The sequence below is a fragment of the Mytilus trossulus genome, chromosome 8 (genome assembly GCF_036588685.1).
Source record: "Mytilus trossulus isolate FHL-02 chromosome 8, PNRI_Mtr1.1.1.hap1, whole genome shotgun sequence".
NCBI lineage: Eukaryota > Metazoa > Mollusca > Bivalvia > Mytilida > Mytilidae > Mytilus > Mytilus trossulus.
Genome location: NC_086380.1, coordinates 58,394,857 through 58,413,687, shown reverse-complemented (window position 1 = coordinate 58,413,687; position 18,831 = coordinate 58,394,857). Strand labels below are relative to the sequence as shown.

At 34.5% G+C, this 18,831-nt stretch overlaps 1 protein-coding gene across 1 annotated transcript; it reads right to left on the bottom strand.

Moving 5' to 3' along the window:
• Positions 1-411: 411 nt before the first annotated feature.
• Positions 412-17,377, bottom strand: LOC134681199 (uncharacterized). Its single transcript, XM_063540698.1, has 5 exons — positions 17,259-17,377; positions 5,335-5,502; positions 4,370-4,562; positions 2,977-3,355; positions 412-1,041 (listed from the first exon to the last, which is right to left on the bottom strand). The coding sequence occupies exons 2-5, from the start codon at positions 5,393-5,395 to the stop codon at positions 451-453; spliced, it is 1,224 nt and encodes a 407-aa protein (XP_063396768.1). The 5' UTR covers positions 5,396-5,502; positions 17,259-17,377; the 3' UTR covers positions 412-450.
• Positions 17,378-18,831: the final 1,454 nt, after the last annotated feature.

Genomic DNA, 18,831 nt, shown 5'->3' with positions numbered 1-18,831 from the left:
TAAAATAATTCTAACGAGTTGTATTTACGAAATCTGTGTTGTAATGGACAGTAAACAAATCACTCTCTTTGTGTATATGAAACGAATGTCAATTCTTATTTTGTGTCCAACTATATAATTCTTTTAGCATGTCATTGTTTATCATTCATACATAACACTAAAAATAACCATGTTCAACTTAACCAAGCTATGATCAAATCACTGCACTAAACACATATCGATATGACGACGTTACTGCCAGTGTTTTTGTAAGAAATGATTGCGGTTTTCCTCATTTTTTAGGGGGGGGGGGGGCTTTATTTTGATTGTTTTATTTCGTGTATACTGATACGTTTTCATACATTTATTTATTTTTTTGTCAATGAAGACTGGTTTATTGAGCAGTTGTTATAAAAGAAATAGAGCCATTAATATTTTCATGGAACTCTTTATTCAACACCAAGCAAAATTTTATTTTGGAACAGCTGTCATAATATTATGTAAACAACTAGTGACGTCATTTAAGGTTCCGACACAGAAGTACGTTTTGTAAACATACTGACGAACCCCTGTACCATGAGGTCTCTTATAGAATATTACATTGAATTTTGCAGTCGTAATAGCAAAATTTATATTTGTGTAGAAATGACTGTCGTAATTTTCACGTATATCCGTATCCTGTCCTGGTGGAGTGTATGCCCCAAGTGCATGATTATGGTCTGGAGTCGATCGAATAACTGGTAAATGGGTAGTATGATAATTTTCAGCAAGCCTTGTGGTAGGATTAAATGAGTATTGTTCTGAAAATTCGTAGGTCAAGTAAACGGCAGGTGATTCCATCTGAATTAACAAGTCGTCTTGAGGCCAGTTTCCGCCTATCGTAAAATTGGATACAAATTCAAAACAATTATTAATGCCATGTGTTCCTATTGTTATCTTCTTATGAAAAGGATAGTCGTAAGTTGAGCGGTAGCCGTGGTGTGCTGGACACAATCTTCCATAATGACAATCATGTTGTGTTCCTGATGTAGGTTTAACTGGTTTCCAAAATGCTGGATGAACCTGTCAAAAGATTAAGAATAAAATATAAACATATGCTGCTCCCACTTCCGTAGGTCCTCAGATCATCCCTAGTTTTTGATGGGGTCGTGTTGTTTTTGTCCCCCTATTTGTGACATTTTGTTCATGCATCATTGTCTATATAACGGAAATTGAGGCGACTATCGTACAAGTGAGGGGTTTAGCGCTATTAAATCGGGTTCAATCCACAATTTTTTATATTTGTAAATGTCCCTTCCAAGTCAGGAATAGTACAGTTGTTATCCATTCGTTTGCTGTGTTTTATCAATTGATTTTGCCATTTACTTAGGGACTTTCCGTTTTGAATTTTCCTTGGAGTTTAGTATTTTTGTACGTTGCCGACTTTCGTAAACTCAAAATTATGTACTAGTATGTACTGGTATTTATGCAGGAGATTTTGCAATAATACTAAGTAGTAGTAGTCAAATCGTTATATATATACAAATCAGGGGTTTGCACTCTCAATTTTTTTCTCTATAATTTTTCCAATTCAACCCTTAGTATTCAAATAGTTGTTTTGCATGTCATTTTTTTACCCCACGCAACGGGTTGCGGAGGGTATAATATTTTTGACCCGTCCGACCGTCAGTCCGTCCGTCGTTCCTGGTTTTTGTCATCGCAACTCCTCTCAAACCACACAACAGAATTTTACGAAACCTTTTCAGATAATAAGGACATACTATGTAGGTGTGCATATCGACGGGCAATTGCGATTCAATTTTTTTTCTAGGAGTTACGCCCCTTTGAACTTATTTACTTTAATGTACTACTGCAACAGTTTGTCATCGCAACTCCTCTCAAACCACGCAACAGAATTTCACGAAACCATTTCAGATAATAAGGACATACTATGTAGATGTGCATATTGACAGGAAATATCCAATTTTTTTCTAGGAGTTACGTCCCTTTGAACTTCATGAACTTATTTGCTTTAATGTACTACTGCAACAGTTTGTCATCACAACTCCTCTCAAACCACACAACAGAATGTCACGAAACCTTTTCAGATAATAAGGACATACTATATAGATATGCATATCGACAGTAAATTATGATGCAATTTTTGTTCTAGGAGTTTCGTCCCTTTGAACTTCATGAACTTATTTGCTTTAGTGAACTACTGCAACAGTTTGTCATCTCAACTCCTCTGAAACCACACAACATAATTTTATGAAACTTTGTAGATAATAAGGACATACTATGCAGATGTGCATATTGACAGGAAATAATGATGCAATTTTTTTTTCTTACACATATTTTATTTCTCCAATGACAATGTGGGGACGTGGGGTATGTGAGCGTGCTCATTAAGGTTCTTTAATTTCTTAAATGATTTGACCTGTCATATGTTCATGCTTCTGGACTTACTCGCGAGGCGGACCTTTGTCCTACATCTACCACCACTGTTAATTGTGTTAAGGTGAGTATGATATGTTAAAGCATAGCGTTGACAGCTTATGTTCGTGTTGTTTATTCTTTAGTTTTCTATGTTGTGTCTTTTGTACTTTTGTTTTTCTGTTTGTCTTTTTCATTTTTAGCCATGGCGTTGTCAGTTTGTTTTAGATTTACGAGTTTGACTGTCCCTTTGGTATCTTTCGTCCCTCTTTTATCCTTAAATGTATACACAACTCGATTGAACCTATTACAAATCATAGTTCTTTTTCTATATATAGATATAAGAAGATGTGGTATAAGTGTCAATGAGACAACTCTCAATCCAAGTAACAATTTATAAAAGTAAACCATATACATTGATATGAATATTAATTTATATCAGACACAAACAACAGATAAAGTGGATATCACATTTTTTTAGGAGTGGTATGAGAAAATAAAAATAAAACTTTAAGTCGCCATGTTTTATAATATTTGACCTATTAAGTTAATAATTTTTGTGACGTCACCATATTTACTTACCTGACTTTCCATTACATTTCCATGAACATGGACCCAATCTATATGAGTGTGGGTTGTAGGGAGTGCGGCGTCACAAACACCACCAGCTTCCGTAGGGTTGTAACACTCGGTGTATTTGTTAGTGTTGCATGCCATCTGCATCTGACGCCCGTGATCCCAAGAATTGATAAATTCTTTATTGTTCCATGTAAGACTGTCCACAGCGCCACCTGTTCGAGTAGAGGAACCGATATATATCCCATGATTTAATGCAGTCCAGCGGCCTTCAAAATCCTGAATAGTTGATAAGCCATCACGGTGTTCAGAGCTGTGAAATGTCAGATAATGTTGAATGGCGGCTCTATAATTATTTCCAAAAGCTTTTTGGAGATCAGGATACCTATGAAAAGATTCAAACAAGGCTACAAACACGGTTTGTGACATACATGTAGACCTAAAAAGTTCAAAAACGTTTTCACAAATTTATGTTATTCAATTGAGTCACCTTATCTTTATTACTATGATCTTTAAACGTAATCCGTTTTGTCGTGGTTTTGTTTGCTTTTCTTAATTTTCAGGCATCAATTGTCGATATAATGGTCACAAAATGGTCGATTTAATGGTCACAAAATGGTCGATATAATAGTCACAAATTGAGTTTACTCACAATGTGATAGAATATCTTGTTTAAAGTAAGTTAAGTTAATTCGGAATATCATGTTAAAAGCTGAAAAAGTTTTCAAATACAATACAGTCAACTCCATTCTGATACATCCGAAAGAAAATGCCGCAGAATCATACATTTTAAAATCATTCCAAACCATCAAACGAGATATTGATGATCTAACTTCTATTCAGAGATATCCAGTCATAAACAAAATACCGTATAGCGGGTTATTTTCGCGGGGTGTAAATTTTCGCTTATTTTCGCGGATAGAACAAAATCGCCAAAATAAATTCCGCCAATTTAAAAATGTACATGCAAAGGTAATGTTAAAAATGTTGAATCCGCCAAAATAATAACCGCCAAAATTTTTCGTATACCTTATTTATTGAAAATTGCGAAATTTTACACCCGCGAAAATAACCCGCTCTACGGTAACAAAGCACGTTCTATTAAAAACAAAATGTTGTGTTTGCGAAATTTTATTATCATTTGATATGTTTGAGTTCTCCTTTTTCCTTTTTAAACACATTTGTTTTTACGAATGCTTGAGTGGTACAACATGTATAATCAAAAGTGTTTGCCGTCTGCCCGTTTAAATCTGATGTTTAAGTTGTAGATTTTTTAACAAAGTTAGTCACATCTAGCTACAAGTTATACCGACAATAGTAATCATATGAACATTGGCTAGTTTTATTGAGTTCAGAGGTATGGTATTGAGGTAGTCGTGTGAGTATTTGTAAAATGTACCTTGCAATGTACTCTTTTGAATGAAACTGTCCCGATCCCTGCCATCCAGCATCTATGCCATGCGCAAGCCAGTGTTGCTTAGCAGCTTCCGGTGTATTAACACCATGTGACATCACTTCATGGTGATTGTTAGAATAAAAAACAGGATCAAAAACTTCAGGTGATGCAAGGTCTACAGCTTCGACATGCGATTCTGAAAAGGAATAGTAATACTAAAATTAATTTTACCACTGTGATCCACAATTATATTACGTATAAATAAACTCATCATAGATACCAGGACTTAATTATATATTAAGCCAGACGCGCGTTTCGTCTACAACTCTCCATCCATGTCACAATTATAACAGTAGGCCATTATAGGTCAAGGTACGGTCTTCGACCCGGAGCCTGGGCCCACACCGAACAGCAAGCTATAAAGGACCCACAAAAGTACTAGACTAAGTTTAAAACCATTCAAACGGAAAAACCAACGGTCTAATCTATACAATAAAGTCAATCTAGCTTGAAACAGATGCAACCTTAGTTTCTCGGTGATTTCTTCAATACTTACTGTCACTACACGAGACTACATTAGGTCACAGAAAAAAAAATGTCATTCACATATGTCTCTACTTTACCCATTTAAGCTTGGCATCAGAACAAATAATCTATCTAATCACGTTGTTGTTTGCAAGAATTTATTTTTGAACTTGAACCGTAGCTCTCTTAACCTCTGAAATAAATCATATCATTAATATGAAAGACAATTAAAATGAAATTTCAAAAAAAAGTTCTACAAATAAAACCGACAAAGGTGAACAGTTTTGGAATTTGAAATGCCTCTGCAAAATAAGGTATCTTGGACAGTTGCCGGAATGTATGTCTGTAATATATAGTTCCCTGCATATTTTTTATGTTTTCTAACATTCCGTTAGTATCCTTGAAGTTGCCTTTGTTTAATGTTATGATCATTTATAACTTACCTGATATAAAAAGGACTATACAAATAATAAACACCATCATATGTCGACTGATCTTCAACATGGTCGTCTGAGGTCAGAATTGCATAATAAACTGACGTTAAAGTATGGATAAGTGTGTCACTGATAAGAATTAGTCAGATGATATACAAGGCTGTGTACTTATTTATCCTGTAAATAAAACCGTTAATTTTAAAAGATTTCCAATTTAACACTCTAATCAGATCTTTTAACATATGTTTTTTATTGGTATACATATTTATTTTGGTATCAGTCAGTTAAATGTGTTTTGTTTATATACATATGTGCGTTCCCAGTTCTACAATATGTCAATACATGTATCAATTGTAGATTTGATGTGTTTACTGATTGATACTTTAGTCGTAGATACATGATTTTGAATCGTTGATATTGGCTCTGAACTAGCTACTGTTATACCAGAACTGTGTTGCTGGAAACTGTTTTCTTGTATTTCATAAACCTTTTTGTTTTCCAAACAACATGCGCTTTGGTTGACTACATTTCTGGCGAAACGGCTTCATGTTTTATTGCTGTTCCGTCCAATGGAAAAGCACTGAAAGGGGATAAACCGGCAAGTGTGTGTATTTTGCATTTATATATTTTAATCTTTATGTTCTTTAATCTTACAACACAATCGGAAAGATTACAAATAGTATCAGATCATGACATAAAATCCCTATAACATGTATAAGCTCCTAAAAAGCAAATAAACATTAATTCATTGATGTTCGTCATCGTACAGTACTTCAATGCCGAACAACATATCATTTAGTGTATCTACAGTGAAAACCACGATAATGATGAAAAAAAATAATACAAACGAACGCTTTTCTAACATGAAGAGAATGTGGTACTCACTTTGCTCCACGCCTAACAATTTATGTCATCCTTCTGTCATTGAGGTCGTTGAATATTTATAATCCTTACAGTTAAAAGATACATATCAAGGCTTTACTGCAATACAAAATGAATTATTATTGTTAACAATTAGTATAAGTGTTGACCACGTGTATTTCTGAGGTTCTGACATAAAAAATCATTAGCCCCGCATCTTTGATTAATAGAAATTCATAAAAATAAAATATTCAAAGGACATTCATTGTTTTATAAATTTGCATGAGTTTAGAAGGATGTTCATTAATGTTGTTATTTTGATTTGGATAAATGTATTTATATCGATTTAGGTAAAGTAAATAATCTTATGAAAATACTATCGACCAAAGAGTACGATAAAGAGATATTTACAGAGTTGAATTTTATTCCACAGCAATCTTATGATTTTATTTAAAACATAAGTTGTCACATTAAAGTAATATAAACATCACTTTTCACCTCATCAATATACCAGTATCTAGCTGCAGTGTCTCTTTTGCTAAGCATGATATGTTATGCTACTACATGTAATCTAATGTATTAAGATATCAATGTTAGATTTATAGTGAATCATTTTTTATGAGGGTATCCAATCCTTTTATTTTTAAATCATTAGTTGTCATTTGTAAAGAAGGGTTTCTATATATACTTTACACGAGAGAAGCAACAAAATGCAAAGCGATATTCAAACTAGGAAGTCAAAATACGAACTAAGAATGCCATGGCAAAAACAACACGAAGACCAGAAAAGAAACAAATCAATGATATACCAGCCGTGCGAGGGATGTAAATCCAGTGAAGGTCGTAAAATAAATCCATCATCATGTACCGGTATTGAGTAAGATACCAGCCGTGCGAGGGATGTAAATCCAGTGAAGGTCGTCAAATACATCCATCATCATGTACCGGTATTAAGTAAGATACCAGCCGTGCGAGGGATGTAAATCCAGTGAAGGTCGTCAAATACATCCATCATCATGTACCGGTATTGAGTAAGATACCAGCCGGGCGAGGGATGTAAATCCAGTGAAGGTCGTCAAATACATCCATCATCATGTACCGGTATTAAGTAAGATACCAGCCGTGCAAGGGATGTAAATCCAGTAAACGTCGTCAAATACATCCATCATCATGTACCGGTATTGAGTAAGATACAAGCCGTGCGAGGGATGTAAATCCAGTGAAGGTCGTCAAATACATCCATCATCATGTACCGGTATTGAGTAAGATACCAGCCGTGCGAGGGATGTAAATCCAGTGAAGGTCGTCAAATACATCCATCATCGTATACCGCTATTGAGTAAGATACCAGCCGTGCGAGGGATGTAAATCCAGTGAAGGTCGTCAAATGCATCCATCATCATGTACCGGTATTGAGTAAGATACCAGCCGTGCAAGGGATGTAAATCCAGTAAACGTCGTCAAATACATCCATCATCATGTACCGGTATTGAGTAAGATACCAGCCGTGCGAGGGATGTAAATCCAGTGAATGTCGTCAAATACATCCATCATCATGTACCGGTATTATGTAAGATACCAGCCGTGCGAGGCATGTAAATCCAGTGAAGGTCGTCAAATACATCCATCATCATGTACCGGTATTGAGTAAGATACAAGCCGTGCGAGGGATGTAAATCCAGTGAAGGTCGTCAAATACATCCATCATCATGTACCGGTATTGAGTAAGATACCAGCCGTGCGAGGGATGTAAATCCAGTGAAGGTCGTCAAATACATCCATCATCATATACCGGTATTGAGTAAGATACCAGCCGTGCGAGGGATGTAAATCCAGTGAAGGTCGTCAAATACATCCATCATCATGTACCGGTATTGAGTAAGATACCAGCCGTGCAAGGGATGTAAAGCCAGTAAACGTCGTCAAATACATCCATCATCATGTACCGGTATTGAGTAAGATACCAGCCGTGCGAGGGATGTAAATCCAGTGAATGTCGTCAAATACATCCATCATCATGTACCGGTATTATGTAAGATACCAGCCGTGCGAGGCATGTAAATCCAGTGAAGGTCGTCAAATACATCCATCATCATGTACCGGTATTGAGTAAGATACAAGCCGTGCGAGGGATGTAATTCAAGTGAAGGTCGTCAAATACATCCATCATCATGTACCGGTATTGAGTAAGATACCAGCCGTGCGATGGATGTAAATCCAGTGAATGTCGTCAAATACATCCATCATCATGTACCGGTATTTAGTAAGATACCAGCCGTGCGAGGGATGTAAATCCAGTGAATGTCGTCAAATACTTCCGTCATCATGTACCGGTATTGAGTAAGATACCAGCCGTGCCAGTGATGTTATTCAAGTGAATGTCGTCAAATACATCCATCATCATGTACCGGTATTGAGTAAGATACCAGCCGTACGAGGGATGTAAATCTAGTGAAGGTCGTCAAATACATCCATCATCATGTACCGGTATTGAGTAAGATACCAGCCGTGCGAGGGATGTAAATCCAGTGAAGGTCGTCAAATACATCCATCATCATGTACCTGTATTGAGTAAGATACCAGCCGTGCGAGGGATGTAAATCCAGTGAATGTCGTCAAATACATCCATCATCATGTACCAGTATTGAGTAAGATACCAGCCGTGCGAGGGATGTACATCCAGTGAATGTCGTCAAATACATCCATCATCATGTACCGGTATTGAGTAAGATACCAGCCGTGCGGGGGATGTAAATCCAGTGAAGGTCGTCAAATACATCCATCATCATGTACCGGTATTGAGTAAGATACCAGCGGTGCGAGGGATGTAAATCAAGTGAAGGTCGTCAAATACATCCATCATCATGTACCGGTATTGAGTAAGATACCAGCCGTGCGAGGGATGTAAATCCAGTGAAGGTCGTCAAAAACATCCATCATCATGTACCGGTATTGAGTAAGATACCAGCCGTGTGAGGCATGTAAATCCAGTGAATGTCGTCAAATACATCCATCATCATGTACCAGTATTGAGTAAGATACCAGTCGTACGAGGGATGTAAATCCAGTGAGGGTCGTCAAATACATCCATCATCATGTACCGGTATTGAGTAAGATACCAGCCGTGCGAGGCATGTAAATCCAGTAAACGTCGTCAAATACATCCATCATCATGTACCGGTATTTAGTAAGATACCAGCCGTGCGAGGGATGTAAATCCAGTAAACGTCGTCAAAAACATCCATCATCATGTACCGGTATTGAGTAAGATACCAGCCGTGCGAGGGATGTAAATCCAGTGAAGGTCGTCAAATACATCCATCATCATGTACCATTATTGAGTAAGATACCAGCCGTGCGAGGGATGTAAATCCAGTGAAGGTCGTCAAATACATCCATCATCATGTACCGGTATTGAGTAAGATACCAGCCGTGCGAGGGATGTAAATCCAGAGAAGGTCGTCAAATACATCCATCATCATGTACCGGTATTGAGTAAAATATCAGCCGTGCGAGGGATATAAATCCAGTGAAGGTCGTCAAATACATCCATCATCATGTACCGGTATTGAGTAAGATACCAGCCGTGCGAGGGATGTAAATCCAGAGAAGGTCGTCAAAAACATCCATCATCATGTACCAGTATCGAGTAAGATACCAGCCGTGCGAGGGATGTAAATCCAGTGAATGTCGTCAAATACATCCATCATCATGTACCGGTATTGAGTAAGATACCAGCCGTGCGAGGGATGTAAATCCAGTGAAGGTCGTCAAATACATCCATCATCATGTACCGGTATTGAGTAAAATACCAGCCGTGCGAGGGATGTAAATCCAGTGAAGGTCGTCAAATACATCCATCATCATGTACCGGTATTGAGTAAGATAGTCTCTCTTGTTTCAGACCATGTTTAAAGCTAAGTATAAACATTTAATTACAAACATTTATTTTCTTCTGAAAATCTTTGAATCATTTCAGGAAATCAAGTTTAAGAAGAAAAGTATGAAAATATGAGGTAAAAGACTTTACTCATAATATTGACAAATACAAAACAAATTTAGTGCTACTTAAAGGAGAAATGACACAAAATAACAGTCCAGACCTTTTCACTAAGTGAAACACTGTTTATGTTCATTTGTTTCCATTTTTGCATATTGTTATGCGGTTGTTAGGTATTCGTTAGATACTTTTAATAGCTGTGATAAGATTACTGAACATTGTTTGTGGAACTTAAAAGATCATTTCACGCAAGTTTTTCCGTGTGCAACAATTGTTAAAAAAGAAGGACAAAACTTTCTTCAAATTTCGGTTTATAAGGTCTATTTATGTCATATAGCTGTTTCGGTTCTGATATATCATTTTCTTTTCTACTTTGACCGCTCACACTGATACGCAAGTTCATGAGATGTTGTAATGCAGATGATGTGATCAAATTGATTGTCTCGATTCAAAGTTGTAACAGTTGATTTACAACTGTCTCAAAACTCGAAAAACTTTGCAACAGTCATAAATAAACTGATTAAACGCCGAAAGGGTTGAAGACTGATGCAACCTTTTGAAAGTTGAAACAGTTATTTAATTACTGTCCAAAAGTCATAAATAAACTGTTTAAACGCTGAAAAGGTTGTAACAGTAAAAATATGATTGATACAACTATTGTATAGTCATAGCTTATTCATAAGCGTAGCAACTTCGAAACATTGATCGTCATTAAGACTTAAAAGTCACGGATACACAATTTCTGACCGTCAGGGATAGGTTAAATTATTTGTAAAACAATTTTACCGTGTGCAATATAAGGTTGTGAAAAAAAGAAACAACTATCACACCCAGGGTTTCCCCTGGGTCAATTATTTTTTTCGCCACTTTATTATTTTTTTCGCCAAGTAATACAAATATATTTTTCTTTTAAAATTTTCCTTTTTTTCAGCCCCCCCCCCCCCCCCCACACACACACACACACACACACTAAGTAAGAAGTGTTTTTTACAACAAAACGAATCATCTTATCACTTGGGATTGATACCTCGTGTAAGGTGTAGTCATTACATTGGAGGGTTACTCTCGTGCCAACCTTTTGAATAGATTTCTTCATAACGACAATTTTCTTTTCTAGACCATCGGAAATAAGTAAAAGTATATGCTGGAAACACGTGTATCACTGAAACGACTTTGAAGTACCCACTCAAATCAATAATCTATATGAAAGTTAAATGATAAAGTTTTCAATCAGAGACCTTTCTTGCTTTTGAACATTTTTCGTCATAACAGCAATTTTCTTTTCTGGACTATCATACAAAAGAAGGAGAGGAAGCGTAAAAAATTTGCTTTAAACACGTGCGTCGCAAAGTGGTTAAGAAACCCTTTTGTGACATATGACAGAAGCCATTTAACTATATAATTTTGTCATATCATACAATCAACACCTTTATTAAGTAGTCCTTTGATGTCGATAGCTTTGAATGCAATCAGCTGATTAATGATTTTCGGTCAAAATCTTAACGAGTTCAAGGTGAATTCCGAGTATTGTCTGATCGGTAAAATTCAGAGAAACCGAAAAAAGTAAATAACCAAGATGGCTGAAAATAAATTGTTATATATTTCTTTCGCCAAATTCTTTCGCCAATGACAAATTTTATTCGCCACAATTGTTATTTTTTCGCAAATTGCGAAAATGGCGACCGCCAGCGGAAACCCTGATCACACCCATTTAATACATTAATTTGAGATAGATATTGATTTAAAAATATTTTTTTTTGTAATCGCTTATTATGTGAATGTGCTGGATTTATATAAATTTTAAACACTTCCTCGCCTCTAATCTCTTCGAACAAAATCGGAACTAGCACTAGATACCTGTAATTTCAATATATAATAGATAGATAACTACTAACAGATAAATCGAAAAAGATTACCCAATATATGTGTAACCAAAAGTATATTTAACTATATTAACACTTGACAAATTTTCAATTTTATATCTGTATAACAAATTTAATTAATTTAGTAATTGGGTAGGTGTTAGTTAAATTATTCATGCATACAAGGTTGTTTTCAATACCCGTAGTTTTACGAATCACATTACTTCATAATAGCGGTAAATATAAATGATATACTCTTAACCTAGCGGGAACATCCTACTATACACACTTGATTCACTTATCTCAATATTAAATTACTGCTTAAAATTTTCCAGAGGGCTTATTTCACACACTTATTCTGAGCTTTTGTTTGGGCTACATTTTTTTCTTGTAAAATTATAAATATTGCCGTATTAACCATTTTGATTTCTATACATATAAAAAATAAATCAAAGCTATGATGACCATTAAACACATCTTTTGGAGCTATGAAAAAACAATAAAAAATCATAAATCTATCAAAATTTGATTCGTTTTATTTTACCGTTTTTAATTTATTTTATTTTATCGTATTTTATTTTTAAATACCAGTATTCAATATTAACTCGACCTTGTACTGTATATTGAACCAAATGGTCTATTTGAAGTTCAAATGTACTTGATACATGTAAATAGCACTTCAGCATTCCTGATTGAGGTAAACATAGTATCACTCGCGAAATCAATCATTTTTTCACACCGGGCTTTTTTCACCGGATTTTTCTCAACCAATTTACCATATATATTTTGTAAAAAGAGAATTTATAAATACTTGTAACTAGACGTAATGTACCAGACCCGACAAAATAACTAGCGCCCGTTAAAGTTCAAATATTCAAAACAAGAAAACTCGCATTGTTTCAGACAGGGAAATCAAATCTTCTTTTATCCCATCACGGTTCAGAACTTGTTGTATTCTTTAGACTCGGTCTTGTTAAATTCTATAGACTGACATCGGTTTCTCTTATGTGGTTTCAGTTGATCAGATGTCGTACTAACGCGTATCCAAAATATTTTACCCATTTCAATTTTCAAATTCAAATTTATCAATCAAATGAATGCTTGTCCAATAATGATATATGATTCAACAGTAAAGAAAACTAACAATTTTACTAGATGTACAGTCATAACAGTACAGTAATGGAAATTTTAAATGGTCACATTTATAGATTAGGCAAATGGGTCCATTATTCCGATTATATTCACCTTAGAATTTTTTTTAAATCATACACTTTTTTTAGGACACACTTTACAAGAAGGAAGGACTGAAAATGAGTATTCTGGCCATTGTCGGAGTGAAAATATATAAACTGGTTGCCTATATGTCATGTCCACTGTATGTTTAAAATAGATATGCTGACCTTATCAAATTTGCAAGTTCAGTTGCTAACTTCTATGTCATTGGGTTTTCGGTGAAAAATTGTCTAATTTGTAAACTAGAACCATGTTATTTTATTTATAAAATAATGATCTTATTAAAAAAATTGCAGCTTTTCTTAACATTGTTGTATCGTTATTTTGAGTAATTATGATTTTATCCATGTGTCACCATCAATGATGCCTGGTTCTCGTTCTCCAATGGGTGAATCTGTTGTAAAGTTTTCAGTGTATATATATAATAACCTCTAGATAATTATTTAGTTGATGTTGGGTTTATGTCTCATAATAGCACTGCAGTTTACTCAGTTTCATCAGTTTATTATCATATATATATCTATAATACTAAAATTACGAGGTCCAATTTGTCAGCCGTCATCACGTAAAAACGACGAATCAAAGAATTCAACTTTATATATAACTAATATAGTACAAAGGTGTAGATTAAAAATTACACCACTCCAGGCCCTTTTGTTTTCCACGTAATTAATATTGCCAATAATTAAGAAGTTCCGGGTCGAGTCCGATACCGATACCAATAGTATATTCATCTGTTACCTATTACCTTATCTGTATACGTTCCGCATCTGACAGGCGCACCGCACCACCAAATGGTGTATTCAGGAAATGCTATATACACGGGTCATAATCACAGGGTTGACACTACCAAATTGTCAAATTGTTACCTATTGTAGTATTTTAATCAGTAAGACTTTATAAGATAACAATACGAATACTAAAAATAATTTGTTAGCGGGCATGACGTAAAACAGCGAATCAAAGAATTCAACTTTATTTATAACTAATCTAGGACAATGCTGTTGATTAAAAAAATACTCCATCCCAGGACCTTTTGTTTTCCAAACAATTAATATTACCAATAATTGAGAAGTTCCAGTTAGACGGGTTCAAACAGAAAGTTTTGAAAGCAGAGAAAACTGTGATAACTATCTTATAATCGCCATGACTTTATCAGATGACAATACTAATACAAAAATAAGTCTTGCGCATAGTTCTATACTTTAATTCAGTCACGGACCCGCGATATCACGGGTGTGTTCTAGTATATATATAAATTTTAGTCTATTTGTATTTACATATGCCTGTCACACCATGCTATACATGTTTATAATGTACAAACATAGTTGATACATTAACTCTTACAAAACAAAATCCAATTATCATCCCGTTCTGGAGCAATCTCCGGCGCAGAGATCATATCCGTTCCTTACGTGCTCCGCAATACTACACTTAATATGAGTGTAGTGTTACAAAGTATTGAACGGAACGGATATATGATCTCTGCGCCGGAGATTGGTTCTTGAGACCACTTTTTGAAAAGAAAAAAATCATTTCAGGTTGGTTTTTTTCTTTTGCTAGAAGTTTTCAAAACCATAGCAAATTAAAACCCAAAAAATATGCTTCCAAACATAAATATTATAAATAAATTATAACTAACAGCTCACTAATAGTGAATAATACATGTATGACATTGTAATGCTTATTGTGTTTATGGAAAATGTTGTTAAGCATCTTGGGATATATATTTAGAAGACATTTATTCAAAAGCAGATAGAATGGATTTGTAGAAAAATATGAATAAGGGCAGATCACCTGTAACATAACAAGTCTTTGGTTAACCACAATATATTTGTCATCACTCATGTACCAATGTTGCTTTTGTATAAAAAATAATCTCAGGTTTCTCATCTAAACTTGGTTATTGTATATTATACATGTTATACAAGACTACAATACCTAGTATTATCAAATGATTTATAACAATTGTTAATAGTTGTCAGACTTTTGTTATCAAAAAGCAGCTACATTTGTATAATTAACATGATAAACATGATCAATGGTGTCAGATGTAAACAAGAGTGTCAGACTGTGCACATGCTGAACTGTCATGTCCACTTTGCCTACATGTATGAAGATTTTACATGTACTACATGTACAGGTATCACACAAACTTTCCATTGTAAATAACCTATGCAAATGAAGTCACAGTCAAATTAACCATGCCACACAGATGATGTACACCCTACAAACTGACATTCCATACCCAAATTTATTATTTATAGCGTCTGTGAAATAGACTTAACATCCAAACCATGAAATCTAAATATTGCCCAATGAAATATGACATGAGGTCATGGTCAGATCTAAAACCTGCTTATGAAACTTGTACAACTTATGAATATCCAATATGCCAAAAATAGTGATCCTATACATGTCATGCATGTACATGTAGTTTATAGCATCTGAGAAACATTTGGAAATAGTTAAATCACAAAAGCTAAACATTGTGCAATGAACCATGACAATTTCATTGAGGTCTGATGTACGTCTTGCAATCAGACATATTCACCTTACAAGCATTTCATACACCAAATATAGTTGACCTACCCTTCCTACTATTTGACATGTTTGAGAAACAAAGTTGACAAATTACATATAACTATATTTGTTAAACTTAATTTAGTAGACATGTACATACATACATAACATGTAAGACATCAATGGATTTTAAAAAAACATGCTAACAGGGCACAATTTATATAAAAATTTCACATTTTAACATGATAAAATTCTTAAATATATATTTTTTATTCTGACATTGTAATTTTTCATTTGAAAAAAAAAGGCAACAACCTACACAACCATTGTTCAATACTTGGATATGAATCCTTGAATCCATGATAAAACAATTACTAATGGAATTAGCACAAATTTGTTTAATCAACTGTGTTTTAATGGGAACTGTTTATGACTCTGTGCATTGTTTCAGGAACATTAATTTAATAATATTGTTTTATTTTGATGATAATAATGCTATTTCAAACAATTTAATACCTATTCACTTTCAATACCTTATATTATCAAATACAATTTCATAGTTTTGAGAATTATCTAAAATTTGAATAAAAAAGCACACTTACTAATTAGTCACTATTTAATTTTAAAGTTTATAATTTTCATAACATTTTATGATCAAATCATATGTTTTTGTACACGGTCATAATACTTTGTACTACAATGTATGCATGTTTTTTCAATGGAAATTGTGACGTCATAATGCATTCTAAATAGAACGAAAACTATCAGCTGATAAAGTAAACCTAGGGAAATACTAGTAATCCAGCATAAGAAACACATTTATATGGATGCGTACATGTAAAGATTGGTTGGTTGTTGGTTATAAAGAGTCCAGTGACAAGTATTTCATGCAAATTTAGGACCACAGTTAGCAATATATTAACATACAATATGTTCACTACATGATGTATAGGTCACAGTGGCAGATCCAGAATTTTCATAAGTGAGGGGACCCGTTGACTGACCTAAGGGGGCGGATCCAGTCATGCTTGAGTGATTCCCCATGTAATCAACCAGATTTTTCCCACGAAAAAGGGGGGGGTCTGAATCAGACTATCGGTCACATTTAAGGCCATCACACACAATAAAAGTTTACCAATGCCCCACATATTGGAGTATAACAGTAAAAGGATGAAAATCAAGAGTAAACTTTGTTATTCCACTCAGGGTGATGTATGCAAAATAAAAATTAAATGACATTCACATGATAATAGGGGGAGGGGAACGGTGTCCTTTATGACTTTCAATGATGCATAACTTAGTGTGATATAGAACATTGATTCATAGCCTATCGGAGTATCGCAATATCTGTAGGAAGAACAAACAGCTGACGAATGTGCACATTTTCCCTTCAAAATTATGGATCCATGATTATTCGATAGACATGCTTTAAAATATTGATAATTTCTACTCACCGATTGTAATTTTTCAGCTCAGATTATTGTACTTGTGGTCTAACATATGTAGTTTTCTGTGTAAAAATAAAGCTGGCCGACCTGAGGTCCGGTTTTTTTTTGCCGACAAAAAATTAAAGAGGGTTTGTTTTCCGTTTGTTTTCCGTTTTTAATGAAACTTGACATATATGATTAATTATAATTATAATCATCGGAAATGTCCCCCAGGGAGTAATTCAAGTTAAAACTGTTTTAATATGCTGTACAATATTGTTAACTTAGTAATAATCTTTAAATTTACTTCAGGTACACCCATGGTCCATTTTCTATTCCGCAGAAATTATCAAAACTTTTTCAAGTATAAATTTGAATGAATCCATTATCAACATCTTCTCATTCTTCTGTAATAATATTAAAACTCTATTTTAAACGAAAACTTCTGGTTTTTAAATCCAGTTATGAAAATGTTATAAAACAGATATATAAAATAAAAAGTAAGATACCTAAAGGATTATTTAAAGCCAAACGCACATGTCAAAATTGAACGGACAATGCTGCGACAATAACCGGAAAACGACAAAAGACAAACACCGATCGCAAAATAAATGAATAAAAAGGAAAACAAGTTAACAGCCGCACAATAGATGATAATAGTATAAGTGTTGGACTATTTCACAACTATATCAAATATTCAGAGCCGGATGAGACGCGATTTTTTTTAGCTGATCGACTACCGTTACGCTAAAATATTTGTATTAAAAACATTTACCGACTGTATCAACATATGAAGTGTATTTTTTAAACATTTAACGACTGTGTCAACCTTGTATAAGTTGTAATAAACATTTAATGACTGTGCCAAACCTTAGAAAGTTGTAACAAACATTTAACGACGGTCCCAACTCTAAAAACGTTGTGAGTCTGACAAACATTTTTTGACTGCATCAACGTCTGAAAACTTGACACAAACAAATTTTAACTGTCCCAACTATTAAAAGGTTGGGACAGACATTTTGCAACTGCCACAACTATAACAAAGACCGTAATAAATAGATTTTGACTGTGACAACACCGTAAAGCACTCTGACAGTTTTTAAATGACTGCTGGTAGCATTGTTTGACTTTCACAACCCGTAAAAAAGTTGGGACAGACATAAATAATCTGTTGCAACGAAATACGACATATTTGAAAGTCATCACCAGTCTTTCACAGACTAATACAGTCGTACGACGACGGTTGTTGGTATGAACAGTTATTGTTTTTTCGTCCAGTATTGATTGTTTATACGTTTTGACTGTTGACTTTATCATAAAATTGAGAATGGAAATGGGGAATATGTCAAAGAGACAACAACCCGACCAAATAAAAAACAACAGCAGAAGGTCACCAACAGGTCTTCAATGTAGCGAGAAATTCCCGCACCCGGAGGCGTCCTTCAGCTGGCCCCTAAACAAATATATACTAGTTCAGTGATAATGAACGCCATACATGTTTATTTGGACTTTTTGCTATAATTTTAGACACTGTGTTTTTGTTTTGTCTCTTCTCAAAGCTCAATTTATTATACCTTATGGATTTTTCACTATAATTGAC